At 39.5% G+C, this 27450-nt stretch overlaps 1 protein-coding gene across 1 annotated transcript in view; it reads left to right on the top strand.

The window, feature by feature from the left end:
* Positions 1–1364: 1364 nt before the first annotated feature.
* Positions 1365–27450, top strand: part of LOC107559174 (leucine-rich repeat-containing G-protein coupled receptor 6) — a 91888-nt gene continuing 65802 nt past the window's right edge. Inside the window, exon 1 of the mRNA XM_016242921.1 lies at positions 1365–1574. Coding sequence (XP_016098407.1) covers positions 1381–1574 — 194 coding nt within the window. The 5' untranslated portion in view covers positions 1365–1380. The remainder of the gene's footprint in view (positions 1575–27450) is intronic.

The raw sequence follows: 27450 nt of genomic DNA, 5'->3' as shown, positions 1-27450 counted from the left end.
AAGTACTTAAAGTGTTTTACAGACATTTGGAGCCACATCTTCCACAGCTTCTGGAAATATCCTGGATATTTCCTGGAAGCTTGTATGTTGTGGTACATCTCTATAGTGTTTTTCTGAAATGTTTAGGTAAAATTGAGCTGTTGCCACTGTTAGGACCCTTGACGGCAATCGATCAGGAGTTCCCATGATCCTTTGAGACATAAACAAATAGTATTTATTACCTAGCGAACCGGAAAATTCCATTGTCCACCTTTCCAATTGAAGAAACAGTACAATTCATCATTGTACCTTCCACTAGCTAAACTGAGACCCACCGAACAAGCCATGAGAATGTCTCTCGCTCTGTATATTCATGCCTCTTGCGGTAAAGAGACACCCCGCTGTACAAGCTAGGACAGCAAAGTAGTAAATCTGTAGTTTGTTCGGCTGAGCATGGTGTTGAGGGGAGCCCACAGCTTAACCCAATTATTGTTGTTGGGGTTATAAAACACCATATAAGCTTTGCTCCGAGAGAAATGGAGCGAAACGACATTCACATATGATTTATATGGAGCAACGGCAGGTTCTTCTGCCGGTGCTTGACAGCTAAATTTGCGTTGCAGGATCTAGGGGAACTTTCCACGAAAGTCTGGATTGAAGCAGTTGTAGACAAGTAATTGTGAGGGAAGGATTGTGGTAGCTCTAAAGGTATGAAAATGAGATCTCCACATACAGCATACAGTCCCCCCTCTCAGAGTTCGGCTCTCCTGCTTTCTTCCAACCATCCACTCTAGCTGCCTGAGGCAGAAAGAGCGCGCGAGAGAAAGTAGGAGGAGTGCTGTGCCAGGCAGCCCCGCCCTCCAAAAGCTCCGGCCAATCAGAGGAGTGCTGCAAGCTTCTACTACAATAAAGTAATTGTGAGGGAAGGATTGTGGTAGCTCTAAAGGTATGAAAATGAGATCTCCACATACATCATACAGTCCCCCCTCTCAGAGTTCGGCTCTCCTGCTTTCTTCCAACCATCCACTCCAGCTGCCTGAGGCAGAAAGAGCGCGCGAGAGAAAGTAGGAGGAGTGCTGTGCCAGGCAGCCCCGCCCTCAAAAAGCTCCGGCCAATCAGAGGAGTGCTGCAAGCTTCTACTACAATAGGTGAATGTCTCCTAAGTGAGATGAGACGAGAGAGAGAGAGAGAAGACCTGTGTAAGCCCCTGACTGACTCATTCACCCATGGGAGTTTGAAGTGACAGAATAAATCTACAGAGACGAGGCTCAGGATAACATTTCAGAGAGCTGAGAGCGGACAGACACATACACACAAACAGAGCTACAGCTGAGTGAGACTGCAGAGAGACAGACAGACATACAGCTCACCCACAGAAAGACAAAAGTTGGAGTCATTGTCATGTTGGTGGTGTTACTGATCCTGCATGCCATCTCGTGTGCCCATTCTCATGGGCCGCCGGGTGCCGCCGTGCCTGGGAAACAGTGCCCGTCTGCGTGCCAGTGTGAGGAGGATGGCATCCTACTGCTCGTGGACTGTTCCGAACAAGGACTATCCAGTGTGCCAACCGACCTAAGTCCTTTGACGTCTTACCTGTGAGTACGCCCTCCTGCTTCCATCACCCACTTTGCTGAGACAGTAAGGGGCTGTGAATAGTTCTTGAGGGATGTTTGGTTTGATTACATTAAATATCTTCAAAAGGACGCTGAAAGATTATTGTTTTATGCCTGGATGAGGGGGTTGGAAGATATGAAAGGCTCTAGGTTAATAACAGGCTTAGTGGTTCTCAACTGGTTTTGCTTCGAGACCCAGAACTTGTATCACTCAAATATTAGTGATTATTCAGAGGTTAACAAAATTGACTATTAGAATTTGTTGATATTACCGTGAGCTACAAACATATGCAAAGTTATTAACAAGAGATAGACTGGCAATTTTGGTTTCATAAGGACTTGGGGTTTCATGCTCTCAGCGGTTGCACAAAACACATTTAGGACTTCATAAATCATATTTATGCTTAAGTGCACCTGTATTTAATGTAGTCTGTGGCATGTTTTCTTTTATCTTGAGTAGTTTGTTCGTGGTTTATTAGGATGAGTGCAAGTCAGGCTACCTGGTATTTTCTACTAAGTGACAGATGGATTTGCGCTAAAACGCCATTGTTTAATTGAGCGCATGACCTTCATGTTAACGAGAACCATATGGGAAGTGTTTTTCTCCTCTGTTTAATGCTTATATTTTAAATGATCGTTATTATTTATGCTATCCTAATTATGATAATGAAATTAGATGCATGGGGCAAATTTCCTGTGACCTTTTATTTCTGATCCCATTTAGGATGTATGACACATGTGATCTGTCTTGAGTGATCGGTGTTGATGTGCACCTTCAAACAGAACTGTAATACAAAACATGTGAAACTACGTTGACGCAAACGGGACACTTTCAGCGCGAGCGAACTGTACAGAATGCTTCGTTCCTTACCAAACGTGAAAAGCAATGCTTGGTTCCCATGTATCCTGTGACAGTTCTCAGTGCAGGGGTATCTGATGGGAACGTGTGTGTAGAGTGATGCAGTGGGGCGCTCCGTACAGTATTGGGTTTCTCCATGTCAGCTGGAAGCCTGTTGGGTTTAAGTCCATGCTAATCGCTAAGGCATGCCATATGTCCCCTGATTGTGAATGATGACGCAAAGGAGGACTCAAATGTTCGCTCATAAAACGTTGTGTAGCTCACGTGAATCAATAACTGGAGAGAGTTGTGTTTCAGGCTTCGGAGGAAGCGTAGCTCATTGGTTGGGAATTGGATTGCAAACACATGTACCACAACCTTTCAAACATATTGAAACGTCTTGAGCAGTGTCTCTAGACAGTTGCAAGTGCATAAGATTATATCTCTTTTTTTATTCTGCTAGTGTTATAAGGATTTTTATTGCGTTGTGCAATATATCGCATGACTTCATATGTAAAATTTTTGTCCATTTAGTACGTTTATTAAACACTGCAGCCAATTGTATTCATATAATGAGGATTTTAACGAAACTTTAATAGAATCTCACTAGTGTTCGATGAATAATCCGGCCAAACTGATTCTGCCAGGTCTTTCACAAATTTTCATAAAGTTATTGATTTTAAAGTTTCATTATGAGTCTGTGCAAATCAGACCAGCAATCTTTCACATGCAATGCCTCGTCTAACACTTTCTTTCTTCACCGGAGGAGAGCAGATTGATGTAAATATTGACTGAGCTTTGATGTGCGTGTCATTGTTGAGATGTCAAAGTGTGTGTTTAAGCATGATGGGGACCGTTCTGCAAGAAAGCTCTGTTCTACTGATGCCATTTACTCAAAGTGCTCATTCGTCGGCTGTCTTTTTTTATGCCAAACTTTTAGTCAAACCAAGAAAAAGTGTTTGCATTAGACATGTACAGAACATGCAACTGCTTTCCGATCTGATTTCTATTACTTATGCCCTGGCCTGTCGTTATTATTCCACTACAACTTCTGATCCCTGCACTGAAAACTCACCAAATTTTAAATGCATGACGTGTCTGTGGCCAGTTGTTACATTTTGACATTTTGCATTGCTGACATTTTAATTATGGGATGTATGGTTGCCTAGCAACCAGTGCTTAAATGAGCATTATTTAAAATATCAGCCCAGCAGCCCTATTTTACTGTAATTGTTTTGTCTTGCAATTATTAAAAAAATTTTTTAAATTGTATTTTCATGAACTGCTTTTCTAGTGGATCTGAGATCTTTTACACTTTAATATGCAAAGCAGTATTTAATAAATAAATAAATGTCATCTCTGCAAAAGCATCCTTACTCAATGGATTCAATTAATATTATACTTCTATTACTGCTTATTTGTCTATGGACATAACAAGCAGATACTATCATCACTATTTTATGCATGGTGGGTCTTGCTTAACATTAAATTTAGATTAAATAGTTTATAGAGCAAAAAGTAATGCACAAGTGGGAGCTGTGTGAACGTACTACTGAGAAAGCAGGCAGCAGCGCTGGACATTCTGCCAGTATTAAATGCCTGTCCTGTCTCGCTCTGCAGCAATCGCCCATATGGGGACAACAGGTGCCCTGAGGCGCGGAAAAAGTCTGTCACCAAGAGAGTCTGTTTTTGCACTGATTTTTGTTTGTTTCTGTTGGTTTCAACAGGAGTGGACGTTAGGTACATCAGATGAGGAAAAGTTAGAGATTGCTGTTTTGTACACTAACATGAATAACACTCGCATACACATTCCTAAACACACTGACTGCTGACTGATTTATATTTGTAGATACGGAAGATCTAAAAAGACTTTCAAACCTGTATGACTTTCTTTCTTCTGCAGATCACAAAAGAAGATATTTTAAAGAATGTTTTAACTGTTTTGTCTATACAATGAAAGTCAATGGGTCCTAACACAACATTGGGCCACACAGACTTTTGTTTAAAATTGTTTAAACATTTTCAAAATGTCTTCTTTTGTATTTCATGAGGTTGAGTAAAAGATGGAAATTGTCATTTTTCACCTTTCAGCCTCTTTTAATGACAAATTAATGTCTGTCTTTCAGTACAGATGCAGATAGAAGCTTTTTAGTCTTTCAGGAGATTAAAAGGCATTTTAGAACTATACAATATGTGCCATAGTTGACGATATTTCGTTTTTTAATAAATAAATACTCAAGTTCATATTTTTAAGTAGCACATTTAATCTAATAACAATATATTACAATCACATATATGACAGTTGGTTCTTATACACTGTATATTAGGAAATCAGTGGTGCTTTAAGGCAATATTTAAATAACTATAACTGTATTAAAATAAAGATTAAACCCTCAATTCAAAGAAAACACTGAAAATGTCTTTTAGAGCTGTACTGAAACCAGTTAGCATCAGGTTAGCTCAGCTGAAGATGAGTACAAGCATCAACCAGCTCAAACCTCAAAGCTGTCAGCCCATTCCCTGAAGCCAAGTCCCATATATTTTCATCTCTCTCAGGGCAATTTTCTACACAAACACAAATTAATGTTGAGCTTGAAGTGAGGGCTGCAGACACATGTTTTCGCTTACTGGCCCACCTCAACTTCCAGTGCTTTGGCCTTGAAACCTTTTAGAGTCAGAAACAAGAACAGAGCGAGTGTGTGAAAGATGCCTTCAAGTTCTGAAGTGTGTTGTGTTATCTGATTTGAGGGCCATAAATCTATTTGCGGCCCTTTTGGCCAGTGATTTATGTTTTATGGGTCAAACAGGACGAGTTAACACCTAAATCACTGTGTAACAAATATTACACAAAGCTGGAACAAATTTTATATACTCTTATCAATTATGTCACATAACCATGTAACAAATTTTTGTTTAGTTCAGTCAACACAAAATGCTGTTCGCAACCCATTTTACTAACATATTCATGAATAAATACAGCTATTAAATTAGAAAAAAATGACAGTAGATAATTTACAGGAAGTGTCTGTGGCCAGTTGTTGCATTTTGACATTTTGCATTGCTGACATTTTAATTATGGGATGTATGGTTGCCTAGCAACCAGTGCTTAAATGAACATTATTTAAAATATCAACCCAGCAGCCCTATTTTAATTATGTTTTGTCTTGCAATTATATAAAAAAAACTTGATTAAAAAAAAAAGTGCTTTCATGAACTGCTTTTCCAGTGGATCTAAGATCATTTGCACTTTAATATGCAAATCTAATAAATATCTTTAATAAATAAATGAATGGGTATATAAATATAGCTTTTTTTTGGATCAGAAATTAACATGTAAAACAATCATAACTGTCATCTCTGCAAAAGCAGAGTTTTTTATTGTATTTTCATTAACTGCTTTTCTAGTGGATCTGAGAGCGTTTCCATCTTAATATGCAAATCAGTAATTAATAAATAAATAAATAGGTGTTGATTTTTTTTTTGGAAAGGAATGCAAGATTCAAACTCGGGTCGCCAAAAGCGCTGCCCATTAGGCTATTGACTCCAACAGCTAAATATAATTTGATAAAAGACTAGTTTTTCTTTCTTTCTTTCTTTTTTTTAATTTTTATTTCATAGTGACTACTGTGTAAGTGCTGTTGAGAAAACAGATGTTAAATGTATGTTCAATTTTATCTAGCACCTAGTACCTAGTAGCTAACACACACAAGTTGCTACATGGTGCTCATACTGAGAAGAGAAGTTTGAATAGGGCTTGCATCATTTCCCGATCTCTTTCCTGACGCTTTGTTGCATCATTTAGTGTCCTCTCTCTATGCTGTCAATAAAAATGATAAAAACATTAGCGAAAAGTTTAGAAGAAGGCCTTCTCAGGATCAGGGCTCAGCTCTTCAGGGTTGTTTATGCACTTCTGAATCCTAGTGAATTCAACTCTGGCAGCCTACATCATTAAATGGCTCCGAGGGCTCTAATGTTCTCTCCGTTTAACCACCTAAGCTCTTCAATGAAACAGGGTGATAATGGTCTTTTCATCCTGGCAGTGGTGAACGCTTTGAGCTTTATAATGTGGTAAGTTTGTAGGCTGATCCCTCAGGGGGTGCTAGCAGACAAACTGCACGGACAATCACTCACAGCTTTGATGCTTACGGTACCACTGCAAAGCAACACAGCGGGATTCACGTAGAGCAAAGTGCTGAGGAATAACATCACAGCTGAGGTGCTTCAGTGGATTTATATTGCTGTACGTATACTCTCCATCAACAGTCCATTACCAAAACCCAGAGTCTCCAAGAAGTAATACTCGAAATTTAACAAATATATGAAACACATGGACAAATTTGGCATTCTCGCTGACTGTTCCTCAGAGAAAGAGAATAAAAACGTTCTTCAAGTGAGGCTCCAAATGTCAACGGGATATCTGGAATGGTGAGTTTATTAAAACCCCCAGCTGACGAAGTCCACAGTTTACAGAGATGTCCATATTTGCTGGGGTGAAATTTCGCCATGGGTTCATGACCGAAGCGAGAAGAAGGTGAAAGTCATGTATTATGCCTGGTAGAAGCGGGAAGATGGCTTAGACCAGTGCTTCTCAACCTTTTTTTCCACTGGGCCGCACTATGGTCCAAGTGCAAGTCTCACGGGCCGTGCAAGTCTCACGGGCAGTTTTATCATTTACATATTACGTCACCAATACAAACCAACCGGATTAATAATATTATAGCCTAAATATTATGATATGTAATCGATTACATTCATTGAAATAAATAAATAAATAAATAATTCTACTCACCATTAATAAAACACCTGATGCTGTTGGGAGCTGACCAATTTTGTGAAATGTGAAATTTTGTGACAATGAAGTTGCGATTGTAAGTTGTAGTCTGTAAGACGTGCACGGAAGCGTGACTTGACGTGCGACTGCAGAAAATTTGCGCTCACAAATGTAGCCTATGTTGATTCAAATATGGAAAGCACTTTCGAATTTAATAATCTGAGGTTCTCTCCAGCGATGTTTTGCCACATTTCTGCAATTAAGGATGATTGCTGCGTAGTATGGGTGTTTCCTTTTGCCTGAACATCTTCAAGTGAGTGGCGGGGCAAACCGAAAGTCCAGCACTCTCCTACCTTCACTGCTGATACTGCGACTATTCTTGTTTGTATGTGTTCCTTTGCTGGCATTTTCCACATTTAATTTTTCTCCCTTAATAACAAATTTGTCCATTCTGATGCTCAGTTTTACCGAACTAATGGCTGCTGATGACTATTTGAATTGAATTCTGCCAAAGTGCGCGCTTGTAAGTGTTCGTTAAATGCGTAACGTTAATTATGTGAGCACAGGTCTGCTCTTGTCTGAAAATAGTATATGAAAAAAAAAGATTTTACATAACAAAAACATTATAGCTTATATTTATTTAGTGCATTTTTTTATTAATTTAAAAACTAAAATGAATTGTAAAACTGAAAGTTATTTTTTAAAATTGTGTTCAGCATGGTGGGCCGCATTTAAATTCGTAATGGGCCGCCGGTTGAGAACCACTGGCTTAGACTCTGATCGTAGATGTCAGCTCACGGTACCCCAGTGGCCTGTTTACCTGCTTTGTGTGTCAGGACAGGTCATGGACAAGGCACCGGCGAGGGAGTTTGATCTTTTCAGAGCATTGGACAATTCAAACAGACTTAGGAATCTGCCACGCTGATGTGCAATGTAGTGAGTGAGTGAGAGAGGTCAGGATGTACAACATACCCTCCAGGCCGTAGGACAGACAAAGGTATGTTTACACCTGAGAGTGTTATGACCCTACTTGCAGAACCAAATCACATTCATGATGCATGACTACAAGCTTTTTCTCACTGCCTCATTTTGTTTGTACTTTTCAAACTTCTCTATACAACTTATGCAATTTGTGGAGGAAAATACAACAACACATTCTTTCATAAATTCCTCAGTTCCGCAATTCAAATTCTGGATAAAAAGGCTGAATGGAAAGCAAAACAAATAAACAAAAAACAGGCAGTGTATTTTTTTTTCTCCAAGCAGAATGTCTTGTCATTAACACACGACTCCATTTGTGTACAAGCTCGTACACATACGGAGAGTTGCAGACTCAACCTCACCCTCAAACAAACATGGGAGTGATTGTTCATTTCCTTCTCTTCCCGTTACCTAACAGTGAAACGAGAGCAATTAGTGCCTTGTGAAGTCAGCCCGAAAATAGTCAGAGCCCATGCAGGATAAATAAACCAGTGGACCTACCGCAGACTGCCTCATCTCCAGAACATCTTTAAATAGATCCAGAGCTAGAGGAGAAAACCCGAATGTTTCTACTCAGCATGCTATAGAAAAACCAAACCTGAGGAGCAAACCCTAAATATTATGTAGGATTGCATATATGTAGAACTTGGTCACATCATCAACTATTATTGATTGGAGACTTTCCTTCCAGGCCACTTCCTTCTTGAGTCCCTTATCCATCTTTGAAATAAAGACATAAGGCTTTCCTCTTTCCCTTTTTTTCTGTAGGACAGAATGAATGAAATTTATTTGATATCTCAAGTGGTTCTTTTAGACAGCATTCAGATCAAAGGAGTAATTTGCTTTGCTTTTTGCAATGTACGTAAGCACATAATGTTTCAGAAGAGTTTCAGACTGTTGTCAGATATGGCAAGATACCAAGATCTGCCATTATAAGTAAGACATCTCAATATGAAATGATTTGAATGACTGTAAAAATGGTCTCCTTTGTCTCCAGAGAAATTTTAAGAAAAATATCTCTGACAAATATGATTCTTAAGTGAACCTAAGTGAGAATTAGCCTGGTCTATGAAAGAGCAACCACTGCGCAGTAAAATGTTTCTGTGGGTTCTGGTGAGGGAATAACAATTGAATCAGTGGCTAAGTGTGGATTCTGTCCTTTTCAATGGCAGAGGTTCATAAATCACCCCCTGGGCAAACTTGACAATCCATCACAGACCTCTGTGGGGGTCTGTGTGGGGGTCTCTTAACCTGTGGTTAGGCCTTTAGCCGCATTTCACCATCGGCTCTTTGGATCTGACAGAAGCTATAAACTGTGCTTTTGAGGTGACATGTTCTCACCCCCTCAAACACCACTGGAAACCTTAAGGGAGGACAATGTCTGGGAAAGAAGATACCCAGAATACTGTTCGTTAAGTGGAAATGGTTTATACAGAAGCTCAGATTTCAGATTCATGATCCTAACCGTAAAGGAACCCAGTCGCACCAAAGTGGGAATGGTTAACTGCTCATCCAGAGATGCTTGGGATCCACACATGAAGGAGCAAATTAAAGTTCTGAGTTTCCAAATAGATTACTTTACATGCATACAGCTTACAGCATTACACAGTCCCCCCTAATGCTTTTTTAATGAGTTTGCTTACATTTGCCGCATTGAGAATATACAACTCATCCAAGATTGCAATATGTGGACCAGGAAGGATCGCTGGCCAGACTGAGGCAGGCTCAAAGCAGGAATTTTAAACTGAGATTTTTCCTTATCTGAACTATTTAGGGCTGTGCCTTGCATCAGGAAAGATTACTCACTGAATCCTGAATCCTATGTATCAGGCTTATTTGAGAAGGTTTCCTCGACAAACTAGGAAAGGGAAATCTCATAACCTGCTTCCCTGTCAATACCAGAGGAAGATTTGCGTCATAAGTTTTTAGTGCAGCAACTGGAAACATTCTGTAACCAGACAAAAATGTTCAAATCATCTAGGAATGTAAATTGGAGTGACACTTTCTTAGTCTTTCATGAAGGACTCAAGTTAGGCCATTTCTGATGGATGGCTAGTTTATTCTGGGCATTGTGTCTAGCAGGAAAAGATGAGAGAATGGTTGCTTAAGAAGAGAGCCATGAAGTATGCGTGACATGCCGGAGTCGCATCACTTGCAGCTGCACATCTCTGAAAGAAGTAGAACTGCAGTCCAAAGAAATCCATTCAGTGCCCACTGCATCATAAACCAGCCAACTACGCTCATACCTCACATGCACATGCCAAAATGCAGGTGGTGTCCTTATACTGTAAGGAATCTACACATCAGGAACCTTGTAAACAAGATCTTTGAAATCACAACTTTGTTTGATGCTACGTAGAGTTGTGCCAAAGAAAACATGGTGTGCATTTTAAGAGTGGCTGTGGGAGAATAATTCAAATCGAAGCCAATTATTTTGTAATAAACTGAAAATTACCACTCCGGGAGTTGTTTCCCGGAAGGATGGAAAAGGCCTGTTTGAATGTGTGCCGAGATGTTAAACAAGATTGAGTGCTAGTGCACTTTTAAGTTGAACATAGCGTCTCCCAACTGACCAAACGGTAATGCTGATAAACGAATGTGATCAGTTTCCAATAATACCATTAAGAAACACTATTGCAGGCAAGAACTCTTGCCATCTGTGAAGGTACAATCCTTTATGACTAAAAACTCTGCATGTACTTACTTGCCAAACTGCTGGCGAACATCAAAGATATAGGCAAACAGGCATTACAGATGATTTGCCACTTTGAATATGGACAGTTGTTCTGCTTTGAGACTTAAGAATAAAGAAAGATGCCCCCAGCACACAGTATCTGATGAAAATAAATGAAAAGAGTAAGAGCTAATGTTGAGGTCACCATGTAAATTTTTTTTGTTCTAATGTTTTCCATTGGCTTTGACATTCAGATTAGGTTTCCCAACTCAAAACTCGAAGCAAATGTCAATGGAAAAACTTTGTCATTTGCCTATTGAACAGTCTTTATCTGTAAGCACTATTTCCCATGGCCAGTGTCTTGCGAAGTCCAGGAAACCATCTTGTACATCTTCTTTAGAATTGGGATTGGGACCTCCAGGGACAGGGTGAGCTCCATCCAGTGAAAAGGATAGATGGAGAGGGTGTTTTCTCCGCCCGACCTGCAGCTGTCTCAGCTGCTCGCCACTGGGGACAACAGGAAATTTATTGCAATAATCATCTCTCTAGGCAACACATTAAACAGCGCACTCCTGCTTTGAAAAGGCTTTGAAAGACATTCTCTTTGATACTTGATTAGAGAGTGAAGTTTTCAGGAGGTGGCAAACAGTCTTAACATGTAGAGATTTGTTTGATTTTTTTTGTTGCTTCCTTTAGTGTTAATGCGGTTCATTGGTTATTTTACTATATATATATGAAGGTAGTAACTGTTGCGTTTGCATATTATATTTTAAATGAGATAAAATTACTGTTTCATTTTTTTTATTTTACAATTTTACAAGCAGCAATGTTTACAATTTTACTATTTTACAAGCAGCAATGTTGAAGGTACCCAGAGTGTATTTTAGATCATCTTTAATGTCTGCATCATGTTTGAATTCACTCCTCCACCTCTCTACATCTCTCCCAGAAGCTGGTCAGTGTGGTTTAGTGTAGACTTGTATATGTCAAAAAATTATTTTTGTTTGTAAAAGACTGAACAAAACTACAGATTGGGCCGTGTAATGATTTACTGGACATTCCAGATGAACGACGAGTAGAACATGTTAAATGCATCATAAAAATGAAAACGTGTGATTTACTTAACTCTCTTTGCAGCACAAAAGTCAATTGTAGACTGAAATGAAGTCTGGACTACATCTGAAACATGACTTTAAAACGCATTAACATACTTTTGGAGAACTAGGCTTCAAATGTTGTAAAGTTCAAGATAGAGATCAATGCAAATTTTTATATGAATTAAACAGCAAGAATATGTCTGCTTTGGGGCAAAGAGACAGTTAGACCATAAATGTTTTGGGATACTGCATGTTGTTGGAGCTGTCCACTACCAGTTAGTGTCTATATCTAGCCATGGTGTTCATGTGGATTGAATCTGGCTTGCAACATTTTCAGTTCCTTCCTCTTGTCTCCATCATGTCCTTTTTCTCTTTACTTCAGGGGTGTCCAATCCTGCTTCTCGAAGACCACTGTCCAGCAGAGTTAACCCCAATTAAACACACCTGAACCAGCTAATCAAGGTCTTACTAGGGATACTAGAAACTTCCAGGCTGGTGTGTTGAGGCAAGGTGGAGCTAAACTCTGCAGGACAGTGGCTCTCTAGGACCAAGTTTGAACACCCCTGCTCTACCTGAAAGAAGTCAGAAAAAAGGTCAGTGATAGCCTGACTAATTGCACACACGATGCGACATGCACACAGCCTGGGTTTGAATCTGATATTTTTGTGATCTCATCATACATTGACATACATTGAAATATTGTTTTTAATGAAGATATACTGTATCTCAGACAATGACATTGATATCCCAATTCCATTCCAAGTGACATTCTAGAGCAGGTCCACTGTCCTGCAGAGTTTAGCTCTAACCTTACCAAATAAATCTGAAGAAGCTAATCAAGGTCTAATATGGCTACTAGAAAATTATAGGCAAGTGAGGTTGATGCTGGGACTAAACCAGCCGGACAGTGGATCTCAGGGGCCAGTTTTAAAGACTAAACAGCCAAGGGAATTTGACGGTGCCAACGTTTTGTACACAGTATTGCTGTGCAAAGACATTCAAAATATCAATTTCTAGTCTTCTCAGAACATTATGACTTGTGGATCAGCCTATTCTGAGGTTTAAGTCCTGATTGGGCTTAACAAAATAGAGAATGATTCTAAGTTATGGAAAACTATACATCGTGTGGCTAGCAGCCTCATCTCAGTTTGTAATTTTAACTCAAATAACTTTCTGTGACAGGTTTGACAGATTTTTAATCCACACATCAGTCGTGATATATGCAATCTCATGGATATATTTTGATGTCATGTGCAAAAGCATGGTCAATCAAAGCCGCAGAGACAGTTCTGGGGTCTGTCTGTCCTTCCACATAGTTTTTCTCCATTCCTCATCCACTCGATTCACTCATCCCTTCACTCTCAGATATTTGCGGCTCTGTCTTCCACAAAAAGAGTAAGACGCTCATGTCTTTCTGTCTTCTTTTCTCGTTTTCTCCCTTCACGACCACAAATTGCTGTCATTATGTGACGCATTGCAGTGGTGATGGCTAACCAGAGTCTGGCCTGTGGAGAAAACCACGACAAGCGAATTAAGAGCTGAGGGAAATTGAGGGCCTGTGTGTGTGTGCGTGGACCACCCAGACTCTCATAACCAGAGGGTGAGACCACAAGCAGGAGTGACTCTGTTCTGCCGCCCGCATCTCGGTCCCTCACTTTCTGTCTATATTTAGATCTATTTGTTTCTCCTTTGTCTCCTTCTCAATTGCTCTTTCTGTTTCGTTCTCTGGGTCTCACACTCTTATCTTTGTGGTCGTATAAACTGAAGCCAAACCCATGAGACCCTATAAGTTAATTTCATTGGGAACTTCACTTATATGCTATATAATTTAATGTGCTGAATCTATCTTTATATTTTATTTAAGAGAGGAACTTATATTACTTAGAGGCTGCTTTTTATAGTTTAGGAGATTAAATAGGGTTCTCAGTTGCGTGTTTGGCGTATAGACACAAATGAGACAATTGTTGACCTAGAGGTAGTATCTAGATTAGCAATATTTGGTCTTTGTTAACCATCATAGTCCCTGAGGACGTAGCAAATCTGCACTATTGTAAATCATGAACACACATTCCAATCAAAGTCAGAAATGTTTGCGTGTGTCTTTGCCCTACATAGTCTCACTTCTCTCAAAGACTTCCGCCAAACTTTAATCTCTTCCTCCTAGGTTCCCCTCTTCCATATTGCATTCCTCTCCGTAAAGCAAAAATGGTTTCCATGCGGATTGCCCATTATGTCAGTGGAGCGATGGTTATCGGTGCTGACCCAGGTCAAGCAGCACTGTAAACAGGACTGTGTTCAGAGGCGGGCGGCTGAGGAGAGAGGAGCCACGCTGAAGCCAGACGACGGGACAAGCCCACTATCAGCCCCAGCATCAGGCTTCTGGCTCCAGACTGCTCCCTCTCAAACTCCTCTCAGACCTGGAGTCTTCCGCCCCCCATTTTACCGGGGAGGGAATGGGTGTTGGTTTGGGTGTTGGCTTGTGGCTGATTCTCCACATGGCTGTAGCATCCACAATGCATGAAGATAAAAACTTCATATGTAGATGCAAAGGCTAACCTGTTATGCTGCCCGTTGATTTAAACTATCAAAAGCACTTATGAAAAGCAATGCTAATGTTCTTTTGCATGTTACAGTACATCCGGGTTCAATAAAAGTTAAGCTCTGTATATAGTGAATACAAATTAAATGTACAATGTCTTGTTCCATAGGATTCATTGTAAGTGCATTACTCTAAATGTAAATGTTGCTTTATTTTCTGTGGCACTTTGCACAAAGCATGGATCAGACGTTGTCAGTAGATTTTTTTATTCCACTGTTATTATGTAAGTATAAGTAAACCCGTAGTCTGAAAGCACTGAATGTGTACATAGTGTGTTAATATGCGGTAAGAAGCAGGTACATTCAGAGTATCGCCAATTCTCTCTTTGAAGACTCAAAGGAAATGTGTTGACAGGGAGTCTGTTGAGGAGGACAGGGTGCGGTTTGATGTTGCTCACATTGCTGTCGGCTCAGTGTGTGTTTGGCTGCAGGCCAGGACAATGTTGTTAGAGAAAAGCACTGAGTGAAAGATAGATGCCTGTAATTACTAAGGGCCAGTACATTGAGGAGCCCGCAGAGTTCAGAAGACCACAAAGTCTCTATTATAACTTATTTTGGTGACACTATTACAGTATCAACTGATACATTATATTTGATAAAAAATTACAGTAAAGACATTTATAGAATTTATAGAATGATTTCTGAAGGATCATGTGACTCTAAAGACTGGAGTAATGGCTGCTTGAAATTTGGCTTTGCTATCACAAGAGTAAATATATTAAGTATTTTGAAATGATCCCAAACTTTTTAACTGTTGTGTATGTATCCAAATTCAAAAAATCCCAGCAACACTATTACAACAATCCTCTGGAAAACTGTCTTTGATCTCAGCTTCCTCTACAAGTCTTCTCAACACAAAACGTCTTGCTTTGCATGATTTATCTCAGCACAAGTTTTACGAACGCCACCAAAATCACTAGAGAATCAGTCTCTGTCTGTGTGCTGCCTATGAGTTTCATTACTCAATTAGGTATGACAACATTAGTGTTGGTTCATAACCTCTGGATTAGTGAATGGCCCTCATCCCAGGACATTATGGTGACTGTACAGTTCATCAGCGGCTTCTTCCACGTTTCTTAGGCGGATAGGAAAACATGTTTTTGACAGCAACAATGGAGTGGAGAATTTAATAACTTCCTTCTGCATTCTTATTGAGTTCAACAGTCCACATTCCTTTTGTCAAATTAAATAGACAAGTAACTGTTCCACAGATGGCAAAAACAATCATTTAGTACCAACATATATTGATAAAAGAAGACAGAATAGCAATCATGTGCCAATAGCGACAATAACACTGAAGTTTTCCTGTTAATTGTCTAATGTTCTAGGAAACTTTTGTGTAGAGTGCTAAATGGCTTCTTCTAACGTTTCACACACTGTGTGCATCTGTTAACTTGTGTAATTTTTCAATATTAAAATTCTTTCACTTAATATGCAGAGACAACTTTAAGTAAACCACTTGTAGGTTGATTTCTCAACAGTGTAACACAGTAGTGTTGTAGCACATCAGAGCACTGCTGTTTGTTTGAACATTTTAACCAAATTGCCACAACAACAGTTTAACCAGTGGAATACATTTGGGGCGGGGTGATCTGTTTGCTGACCAATGGCAATTTGAGAGCAGCCGGCTGACTCATCCTCCACAGCTTCTACAGAGGCTCTCATGACGATACAGCTTGTTTCACGATTGCCTGTATTCACAAATGACAAAGATGATGTGTGTTTTGTGAACATTGGGAAGCAGAAAGTGTCCGACTTTGGTAGTGTTTTGCGCAACACAGTTTTCAACTACAAACATGTAACGTTTTTACGTATTTTGGCCATTCAATTACATGACAATGCGTTTTAAGGGACTGAAAATGCTAACTTTTAAAAACAGGTTTCAAAATATATGTTTTTTAAACGCTACCATTATTATCTCTGACATAAATGTGAATTTGTGAAAACTGTGAAATCATGCGCAGCATAATATGTTTTCTCATAGTGTTTCTTTACAAAGTGACATTGCCAACTACTGGCCTGGCATGCATAATACAGCCTCTTTAGTAGTTTTCGCGAATCCATGCGAACGGGGATCGTTTTGACAACTTTGTTGTCTGCACAAAACCTTTTAAAGGGGTCCTATTATGCTTTTTCAATTTTTCAACTTTAGTTAGTCTGTAATGTTGCTGTTTGAGCATAAAAAAGATCTGCAAAGTTACAAAGCTCAAAGTGCACTTCAAAAGGAGATATTTTATTTAACAGAAATCACTTTTCAAAAACTACTACGAATGACTCGTTTGGACTACAACGCATATTTTCCGGGATTTGTGATATCACAAAGATCGACGAATGGGACGAGACCTGGTTGAGCTGCACTAGAGAAGGCAACGAGTGTTATCTGTCGGAGACATGCTAGCTTTCCCAAGGCAGACGAACTTAGAGTGGTTCCAATCATCCGGGTTTAAATCGTGCTCAAATTGATTTGATTTTGAAGCAATATTAACACTGAAGCTCACATGTGGTTATGGTAAGGGGCATGACTGTTTCCCGACCAGGTGCCGAGTGGAGCCAATCACAACACACACTGGCCCAGCTAACCAATCACAACACACACTGGCCCAGCTAACCAATCACAACACACACTGGCCCAGCTGACCAATCACAACACACACTGGCCCAGCTAACCAATCATAACACACACTGGCCCAGCTAACCAATCACAGCCTTTATTTGATACAGGAACTATTCAAGCCGTTCATGCCAGACTGAGGAGAGAGGTGTTGTAATAATGTAAAATATGTGAAAAATAATGTGTTTTTTGAACAACCTAGTATGAGAGCCTGTTCTAGTACACCCCCAAAACAAATCAAGACTTTGTAAAAGAGCATAATAGGACCCCTTTAAAAACTTTTACGTTTTCAGTACATAGTTGTCATTTATAAAAGTATTTATAATGTCTTCATTTACAACTCTTCCCTCAAGTGCAAATGGAAAATCTCACTGATCGGTTGCATGCAACAGCAGCCAAAGTCCTATTATTTTTGCCTTTGGTGCTGCTAGTGGCATAGAAATTCCACTATTTTTTTCCAATCTGACCAATAAAATTACCTTTGTTAGTGTAAACTTGTGTTGTCCTGTGGTTTGACTTAAAAAGTTAATGAATTAAATGTAAATGTCACCACATGAAAAACTTTTCTTATGCACCTTACACATTTCTTACAGCGCACTCTAGATCCTGAACGACACTTGATGCAGTTACTCAATGAAAGTCCCTCGGGGGCTAAAGATGCAGTGGCGTTGTGAACAAACACAATGTAACTTCCGCTGAAGACAAAGGTACAGTTATATTCCTCGGGAGAGAGGTGGCAGGCATGAGGTTTCATTCGCCCCACCTTTAAGATGTACATTGCCCTGGGACAGATGCTAGATGACAGGGTTATTACACCGACAATAGCTTTAGTAAGGGCGGAGGGAGAGACAAAGAGGAGAGTAAGCTCAGTCACAGCGATATTTCCTGTTCCTGTCAAAGGAATAAAGAGAGCTAAGGTGTCAGTGTCAATGTTTGCGCTCACGGTTTGAGATTGTGGAGTTGATACAAGGTGATGATGGGAGGTCAGGAAGTGTGAGCTGATGATATGGTGGGACTTGTCCAGTCTGTACTTGTAGGAGTTGCTTTAGAATAGCCTATTTATTGAAGTCGGTTTGTATATGAGCAGAGAAAAGATGTTTCCTCCAGTTTTCTCATGCGATTTGGAGACTCTCTGATTTTTCCAAGTAGCACCACTCAAAGGTTCCGCGATCACTCCCACAGGGTAGGATGTGCACACTCACATTGCAGAGATTCCTCCTGCGCCATTGAAATCTGCCGGACCCCTGTCCTGTCATCAACCCCCATTCTCTCTCGCCACAAAGGGGGCATTGTGTTCAGTCCCAGACCCGGGCAGACTGTCCTCAAACCAATCATGTTCGGCAAAGTGAGCCTCGTTAGAACAGAAGGATTAACAGGAAGATGAGAGCTGGAGTTGCTGACAAGATGATGTGTACAGGAACTCCTTTAAACCCTTCAATGAGAAGCGGCCTGATATGCATGCAATATGGACGCTATCACATAAAGCATCTCAAAATGTCTTCTCTTTAAAGTATTAATGCAGAAATGTACATTTTATCATTATCAATTCACCACCACGTTGTTCCAAAACTCATAACCTGTTTTTTACAAAGGAGAATTTTTGAAAAAATATTAATGCAGCTCAAGTCAAGACATTTCAAGTTTTTGTTAGTATTAATAAGAGTAATATATTTAATTTTTTTATATATATTTACTTTATTATAATATAATGATTTAATATATTTTATAATTTTTTATAGATTTTATATATACTGTATATATTATGAAAAATAATATAATTATATGATATTATTGTATTAATAGTTTTTCTGTTATTCACTGATAATCTTCTCTGCTCAAGTACTGAAATCTTATGTTAACATTCACATGTAAAATTTCACATCCAGATTTCTCAATCAATCAATCAATAAAAACAGCATATGAGTTTGGACAACATGAGAGTGAATAATGACTCTCTCTCTATATATGTGTGTGTGTGTGTGTGTTTTGTGTAGAACTAAATATTTTCAAAAACAATTTGGCACACATTTTCACTTGTGGTTGACTTTTCATCATCCAGCATGGTTTTAATAGTTATATAGACATTTAACACCATCAGAAGAGTTTTTGTAGTATGTTTATGTAGCTCTTTTCCATACAATGAAATTTCATAATGACCATGTCTGTTAAAAGATTAAATACCCTAAAAATACCCTTAAAATGATAAAAAAATAACTACAGTCTTTACAGTATGTCTCTCTATATATATATATATATATATATATATAGACATAATTATTTACATGACATGAAAGTTAACAAATATTGACTCGATAAATAATTTTCAGGAGGAGCTATTGCTTTAAAGCTTCACTTTAAGACTAAATATTCTAGAGTGAACAAGAAGGAGCTTCCATTGACAATTGGACACATTTTTATTTGTGGTTGAATTTTCATTATCCAGCCTGGTTTTAACAGTTATATAGACATCTTAACACCATTTCCTAGCTCTCAAAGTATTTCTGAGTCATCAAATCTCTACGCTCATTTGCCTGAGTACGGTACATCTCGAACCCAATAGACGACTTCGTCAGCATGCTTAGCATGACGTGGCAGGCCGCAGTCAACACGCAGCGAGGGCCCAGCTCTCCGTAAACTCCCCTCCCACCCATCCAGGGCTCAGATCTGTGGCCAAGTGTGGTGAGTAAAGTCTGCTCAAATCTCTCTTCCAGCAGCAGCCAGATCTGCTGGCAGGCAGGTGATAAATAGTCCCAGCATTAATGACACCTAATGCTTGCCCAAATCCCTGCAGCAGCATCAAAGACGATAAGAGTCCCTGTGCTAATGCCACTCTATGGAAGGAAGGATTACACGGCAGAGAAAAGGAGAGCGCGGTGACGAGACAACGGCAGGCAGGAAGAAAAGCGGGAGATCACAGCGACACTTAGAGCCAACAAAGGCGGTGAGAGACGTGGAGGAATGCGTTTTTGGTGGAGGACTGGGAAGGGTTGGGTGCAGGGGTCCTGGGATGGAGCAGGGGAATAAGACTCTTGAAATGTCTTCATTAAAGGGAAAGTTCAGCCAAAAATGAGAATTCTGTCATCATTTACTGTATGACTTTCAATCCAAAAACAAGGTTTGTCAATCCAAACCTGTACAACTTTCTTTCTTTTTTGGAACACAAAAGCAGAAAGACTATGCTGGTTGTGTTTTTCTGTAGAATAGCTACACTCTCAGAAATAAAGGTACAAAAGCTGTCACTGTACCTTTTAGGTACTAATATGTACACTTTAGGTACTAATATGTACCTTTAAGGTACCAATATGGACCCTTTAGGTATAAAAGTGTACCTTTTAAAAAGGTACCGCCCCAGTGACAGCTTTTGTACCTTTATTTCTGAGTCACAATTGATATTTCAAAAAATTATTATTATGTTACTACTCATATGATGATGTCGTAAATAATAACCCAGCACTAGTAACTAGCCGGTTGACTCTTCAACATAATATATAGCAGTATTGCACCTTAACGCTGGTTGCCATTTGTCGTAAAATGGAAAAAAGGAGAAAAGGTCAGAGGTTACAGGCGAAAGCAAGACATTCTGCACAGTCGAAAAGCATAGCTCTTTGCGAGTATGGGAGTTTTTTTAGATTAAAAAAAGACTGGTATTAGACATCTTAGTCTGCAGGGAGTGCCAATCAACAGTGAATTCATTTGTACGCGTTTGTACATTTATGGTCACAAACACTCTCTCAGCCTCCCTACACTTGTAGTTTAAGTATGTTTCAATGGCCACAAACCAAGTTAAAGATGAATTTGACTAGTTTATTAGAAAATGTCTAATTATATCATGGAACATTGTTATTGTGAATTATTTTGCCTATGATAATTGTGTTGTAAACAATCGGATTATTTCTATAAGTATCATAGAAATGCTCAAATGGCTTGTTCTCTTATTTCAAGTCTTGAGGAGTCAAAGGACAGCTTTGTGAGACAAACCGACCGAAATGAATTATTCACTTAAAATCACTCGAGCGGTCTGATTCATGAATGAATCATTCCAACTGGTTTTGTGAATCAGAATCAAATCAACCAATGCATTAAAGATCAAAAGAATGATCGATTCACAAAAGTATGATTCATTCACAAATCTGACATTGCTACTTCTCTCATGAAAGCAAGGAGAGATTTTAATTTTTTTTTTTTTTAAGTAAATAACTTAATTTGGACTGTTCTCAGACAAATATAATAGGCATGACTTCAGAAAACTTGGAATATAATGCGTAGTTTGTTTTTATGATGTTTTTGTGGTGGATTTGCATCCAAGTTTTAATTTTATTTCATTCAATTATACTGGTATAAAGCAAAACAAAAAACAGTATTTTGTGTTTTTAAAGAGTTTATTTTTATGGTGAGCCTTGCTCTTAAATGAGGCAGCATTATTTCCATGCCCTTATAGACCGAAGGAAAATGAGGGAGAGAAACCGATATGGAGATTGTTCGAAGGACACAGGCACTTTAAATAGAGTCCTCATGGAGAGCACTGGCGGAGGCTTAGGTGTCACACACATTGTCTCGTTTCAGAGAGCCGCAATGTGGCAACAGCGCAACTGGCAAGCGGTTCAGACAGAGTCCAGAAGTTCTTTCTTACCAAATTACAAATCAGTAAGAATCGCACATTAAATAGCAAATGAGATGCTTAAACTGTCATCTCAGATTCCAAAGACTTTGTTTTGTGGGTAAGATGATCTTTAGGAGTTCTTGAAAGAATCAGTGATGGAATTCTGTTATAATCCAGGTATTTTCATTAGATTTTGAGAACAATTGCAAAGCTTCACTTAAACAACAATATTCAAATGCCTTTGCATTTACAAACCCGATTCCAAAAAAGTTGGGACACTGTACAGATTTTGGAATTGGGTTTGTACTAGCCTTCAACAGAGGTGGATAAAGTACACAAAACAAGTATCGCAGATGGCCTAATAAAATATTACTCTAGCAAAAGTACTCATTTTCAGTTTTACTTAAGTAAAAAAGTACATGCTTACATACTGAAATATATAAAAAAAAAATACTGATCAATGAACCATGTTTATTATTTATTCTATCCAGCACTAGTCAGACTCGTCATTAGTCAAATATTTAATATGTATTGATTGGCAAATAAGAAAACTTATTTTATTACCAAAGCTTATTTTACACCATCAAAACATTAAATTTAATTATCCTAAATCATCAATATAAGTTACTGATAATTCAGGTATACAAACAAGTGAAATAACATACCATATAGCACATTAAAGATGAGAATAAATCTAAATTTGTGTAAATATGCAGTGACAAATATTTAGACATCACATGGGGCAAAACGCATTCATATTGACTGGATCACTGAGTCAGTGAGTTGTTGACTCATGAACAGCTCCAATTGGATCAGTCTGATTCACGACTGAATCATTCAGTGCGATTTATGAACTAATTCAACAGGTTCATTGAAAAAAAACAGCTTGTTCACGAATCGGACATCACTCTCCTTCAAAAAGGAACTTAACTACAGTAAATTCTTTAATAAAGAAACTGTTATAAAGAAAATGTAAAGTAGCTGTAAAGTTACTTTAAAACGTAAAGCATTGCAATATTGCATTAGTCCATAACAAAGTAACTAATTGCATTGCTTAGTTACTTTTAAAGCAAAGTAATGCATTACATTACTTTTGTGTTACACCTTTTTGTCACCTGAGCTGGGTTTCCTTATTTGTTTTTAATAACAAAAAACTAGTACTGTCAAACGATTAATCACGATTAATCACATCCAAAATAAAAGTTTTTGTTTACATGATATATGTTGGTGTACTGTGTATATTTATTATGTGTATATATAAATATAAACACATGCATGTATATTTACGAAAAATATGTTATGTTTATATATTATACTGTATATATTTATATATAATAAAAATATAGTAATATAAATGTATATACATGTAAATATATATAAAAAAATATATATATATACAGTATGTGTGTGTATTTATATATACATAATAAATAAACACAGTACACATGCACTAATCGTTTGACAGCACTACAAAAAACTCCAAAAGTTATATTTTGACAACTGTAAAGGCCCTTGCACCAAAAGTGAAATTAATAAGCCTCAGGCTGCAGGAAGTGCCTCTGCACCTCATAATTTCTCTCAACATGGGACAGAAGAGGTGTCAATGAGTAAACGAGTAAACAAAGTAACTTGCGATACTTTTTTTTTTTTGAAGAAGTAACAGATTTTTCTTGTAAATTTGAAAGCAATGTGTTACTTTACTAGTTACTTTAAAAAGTAATCTGATTACGTAACTCACATTACTTGTAATCCGTTACCCTCAACACTGCTTGTAAAATAATAAAATGCAACAATACACATAACAGACTTGATAATGTCGTTCACTTGTGGTTGGATGCTTCAAACCAATGCTACAAAGCCACTGCCATGCATGTGGGACAAAGGCTGCTAGTTATTGTATAGCGTGAACAGACATTTTGTGAACGTGTCTGTGTCTCTACAGAGGAAGTAGGACTATCAATCCACTTCCTGTGAGTATTGTTCAATGGTGTGACCTTTGACTCATGCCTCTAGTCCAAACGACGTAATCTTTTGTCTATATGCAAAAAGATGCCGATGGAACAGAACAATGTCTGTTCTGCCTGTGTCCATGTGGGAGGTAGAGGGAATTCTGGGATATAGAGAGCCTTCTGTGTTAAAGCGTATGTTGTGTAGGCTTACCCTCTGATGCTGGTGTTTGTATCACATTTGAATTTCTCTGAATTCAGTTTGCTGTTGGTGCTTTATAAAAGCGCACAAAAACATCCTCTCGGGGCCTAATTCTTTGAAAGCTCCGCAAAGCCAAGGCGGCTTTTCGCGAACTTATTGAGTAAATTCAACAAAGTGATGCCGAAACGACCGACAGTTATTCATCTCAGATGGACTTAAAAAGGATGGTGTCATAAAAAAGAGTTAGGTCAATCTAGATCTCATAATAGGCGGCAAGGCTTCAATGAAGATTATGATGAACAGGAATTCTGAGCTCTATCAGTGTGTGTGTGTGTGTGTGTGTGTTAAATCAAATGACATCCTAGCAATGCCCCGAGGGTAAGAGAAGTATAAAGCACAGCTCCCATGACGCATCCACAGACTAAACATCCAATTTAGCCACCCAGACATCTGACTCTCTCTCTATCTGCTTCTTTTTAAACCATTAAGCATTTGTGGTATACGGAAAATAAAGGACGTCCAATGAGAACGCGTCTTTCCCTCCCTCATTCTTTCTGTCTTCATTTTCTTCCTCCCTGTTCTTTTTTATAGTGCTCGCCTTGTGTTTTTCGCTCAGGTGAAAGAGTGTCCTCTTGTTCATTGTGTGTGAGTGAAAGGGAGGCCACTCAGAGCAACAAAAGACAGAATATGGAGCTCAGGAAGCTTGACAGTATGTAAAAGAAAAACATGTCAACAGAAGGAGGGGAAGTGAGTATTGTTTCCTCCTTCCTGTGTCATTGTGAATCTGTGTGAGGAGAATGCTAAGCCAGACGGCCTTTTCAAGACTTGAGGAAGGGCAAATATTGTTGTTCTTTTCTTTTCACAAAATTTCTCTCTCAGTTTTCCACAGTCTTCTGTCAGTTCGGGTCAGGGTATCGTATGCCTCTCATTGTCGAGTTCGCCTCAGTCAATTACATAATTGACATACACTCCAGTTTCAAGAGTTTTTCTTTTTGGATCACTCTGCAGACATTTCCTGTTCAAATCCATTCTGGCACCTGCTTCAAAATTCACCTTTTAAATGATCAAAGCCATTTAAGCAAGCGCTCAAAATCATTCCTGTTCTCACTAGCATTTTCCTGTATTTATTAGCTGATATTGATGGGAACACGTGTCAAGACTTGCCTGAGAACACAGTGACTTTTGAGATGAGGGATGTAAAAGATTTAAAGGCATAGTTCAGCCGAAAATGAAAATTATGTCAATGTTTACTAAACCTCATGTCAGTTCAAACCCATATGCTGTTATTTGTAAGAATCTTCACGCATCTCTTTTAAATTGTTCACAGTTGCCACATCTGTTAAGTTATCAAATTGAAAAAAAAACACCATAAAGGTAGTTCGCACAACTTGAGCACCATATTCAAAGTCCCCCGAAGCCAAACAACAGCTTTATGTGATGCAGTGCGCTGTTAAAGGATTAGTTCACTTCCAGAATAAATATTTCCTGATAATTTACTCACACCAGTGTCATCCAAGATGTTCATGTCTTTCTTTTTCTTTAGTCAAAAAGAAATTAAGGGTTTCGAGTGAAATATTCCAGGATTTTTCTCCATGTAATAGACTTCAATGGGAGTTCAAAGGTTCAAATTTTAATGCAGGAATAAGGATCATATCTAGAGAAACGATCTGTCAATTTCTAAAAAAAATAAATAAATAAAAAAATTCTATACTTTTTAACCACAAATGCGGCTTGCACTAGTTCGACCTCATGCATTAAGTAATCACGCTGGAAAGGTCACGCGTGACGTAGACGTAAGCACCGACCCAGTGTTTACAAAGTGAACATGCAAAGAAAGTTAAACGCCCTTTACAAAAGATGTTCTAACAACGATGTCTGAGTTTTTGGGCCTACCCTATCTTTTTGAATTGAAGTACGCAGACAAGAACTAACCACGCATGACCTTTCCAACGTGATTACGTAACGGATGGAGTCACGGACACGCATCGCAGAGCTAGTGCAAGATGAGCATTTGTGCTATATAAAAAAAGCTTACAAATGTACATTTTCTTTAGAAAATGACCAATAGTTTCGCTAGAACACTTATTCCTTGGCTGGAATTGTGTAGAGCCCTTGGAAGCTGCACTGAAACTGCAGTTTGGACCTTCAACCCGTTGGTCCCCATTGAAGTCCACTATATGGAGAAAAATCCTGGAATGTTTTCCTCAAAAAACTTAATTTCTTCTCGACTTAAAGGGAGGGGTCATAGGATGCCCATTTTCCACAAGTTGATATGATTCTTTAGGGTCTTAATGAAAAGTCTGTCAGTTGGCGTGCGTGTTTTGCCACGCTCACCCCGCCCTGCAGCGCAGATATAAAAGGAAAGCACGTGCAAACGCACATCAGTTTTTCGCTGAGGAGCCGAGACTACGCGCCCCGACCATACAGCTGTGGTACAGCAACTGTGGCGACGGAATGTAACGTCTCCGTTCCCTCCTTCAGGGAACGAGGGTTACACAAGTAACCGAGACGTTCCCTTTCAGTCAGTCACGTTCTACGTTACGTCAGTCGTGACTGACGAATTGGGATCCGTATGGAAAACGCCACTATTGCTGACCCCCTCCAGTGCCCTGCGGAAGCCGGCAAGTCCCCCCACACCAGCTGGGGCAGAAGATAGGACAGAGGTGGCCGCCACTGCTGTTCCATACAGTGGTACATTGGATAACTGGGAAAGCGTACCCAGTTGTGGAATACAAATATGGACTGGCCCAGAGTAGTGCTACATATGGAAGTCCCTGCGGTAGACTCAACCCGCCTGGGGTGAGACGACTATGGTTCGCCATGGGGAACTGAACTAAGAAGCAGAAAAGCGCACATATCCGGTCCTTACAGGGGAATGGCGCAGCAAGCGTGATCGACACTGAGCGGGTCCGGTGTTACTGGCCATCTGAGGCAAGTACACGGGAGGACACAGGCTCTACACGCCCGGGGCAGTGCTTGCAAGTTCACCACCTGATCCCTAAAAGGCGTGGCGCGAACTTTGGGCACATATCCAGGCCAGGGTCTCAGGACAGCGTGAGAGTTACCCGTTCCGAATTCTAGGCACGAATCGTCAACCGAAAATGCGTGCAGGTCCCCTACCCTCTTGACCGAGGCCAATGCGGTGAGGAGCACTGTCTTCAACGACAGAAACTTAAGCTCTACCGACTGCAGAGGCTCGAAGGGCTCCTGCTTCAAGGCCGTCAGGACCGAGGGGAGATCCCAAGAGGGTAACAGGTGAGGGCGCGGAGGATTTAACCTCCTTGCCCCTCTGAGAAACCTGATGACCAAGTCGTGCTTCCCCAGAGACTTACCGTCTACTGCCTCGTGATGTGCGGCAATGGCGGCAACATACACTTTGAGGGTGGAGGGAGACAGCCTTTGCTCCAACCCATTCTGCAGGAAAGAAAGCACGACTCCGATTAGGCATCTACGGGGGTCTTCCCGGCAGGAAGAGCACCAATCGACGAGCAGGTTCCACTTCAGCCTGTAAGCGTGTCTGGTAGACGGGGCTCTAGCTGA

Source organism: Sinocyclocheilus grahami, unplaced genomic scaffold (assembly GCF_001515645.1).
Source record: "Sinocyclocheilus grahami isolate Dianchi unplaced genomic scaffold, SAMN03320097.WGS_v1.1 scaffold676.1, whole genome shotgun sequence".
In the NCBI taxonomy this organism is placed as follows: domain Eukaryota; kingdom Metazoa; phylum Chordata; class Actinopteri; order Cypriniformes; family Cyprinidae; genus Sinocyclocheilus; species Sinocyclocheilus grahami.
This window is presented reverse-complemented; position numbering and strand designations above follow the sequence as displayed.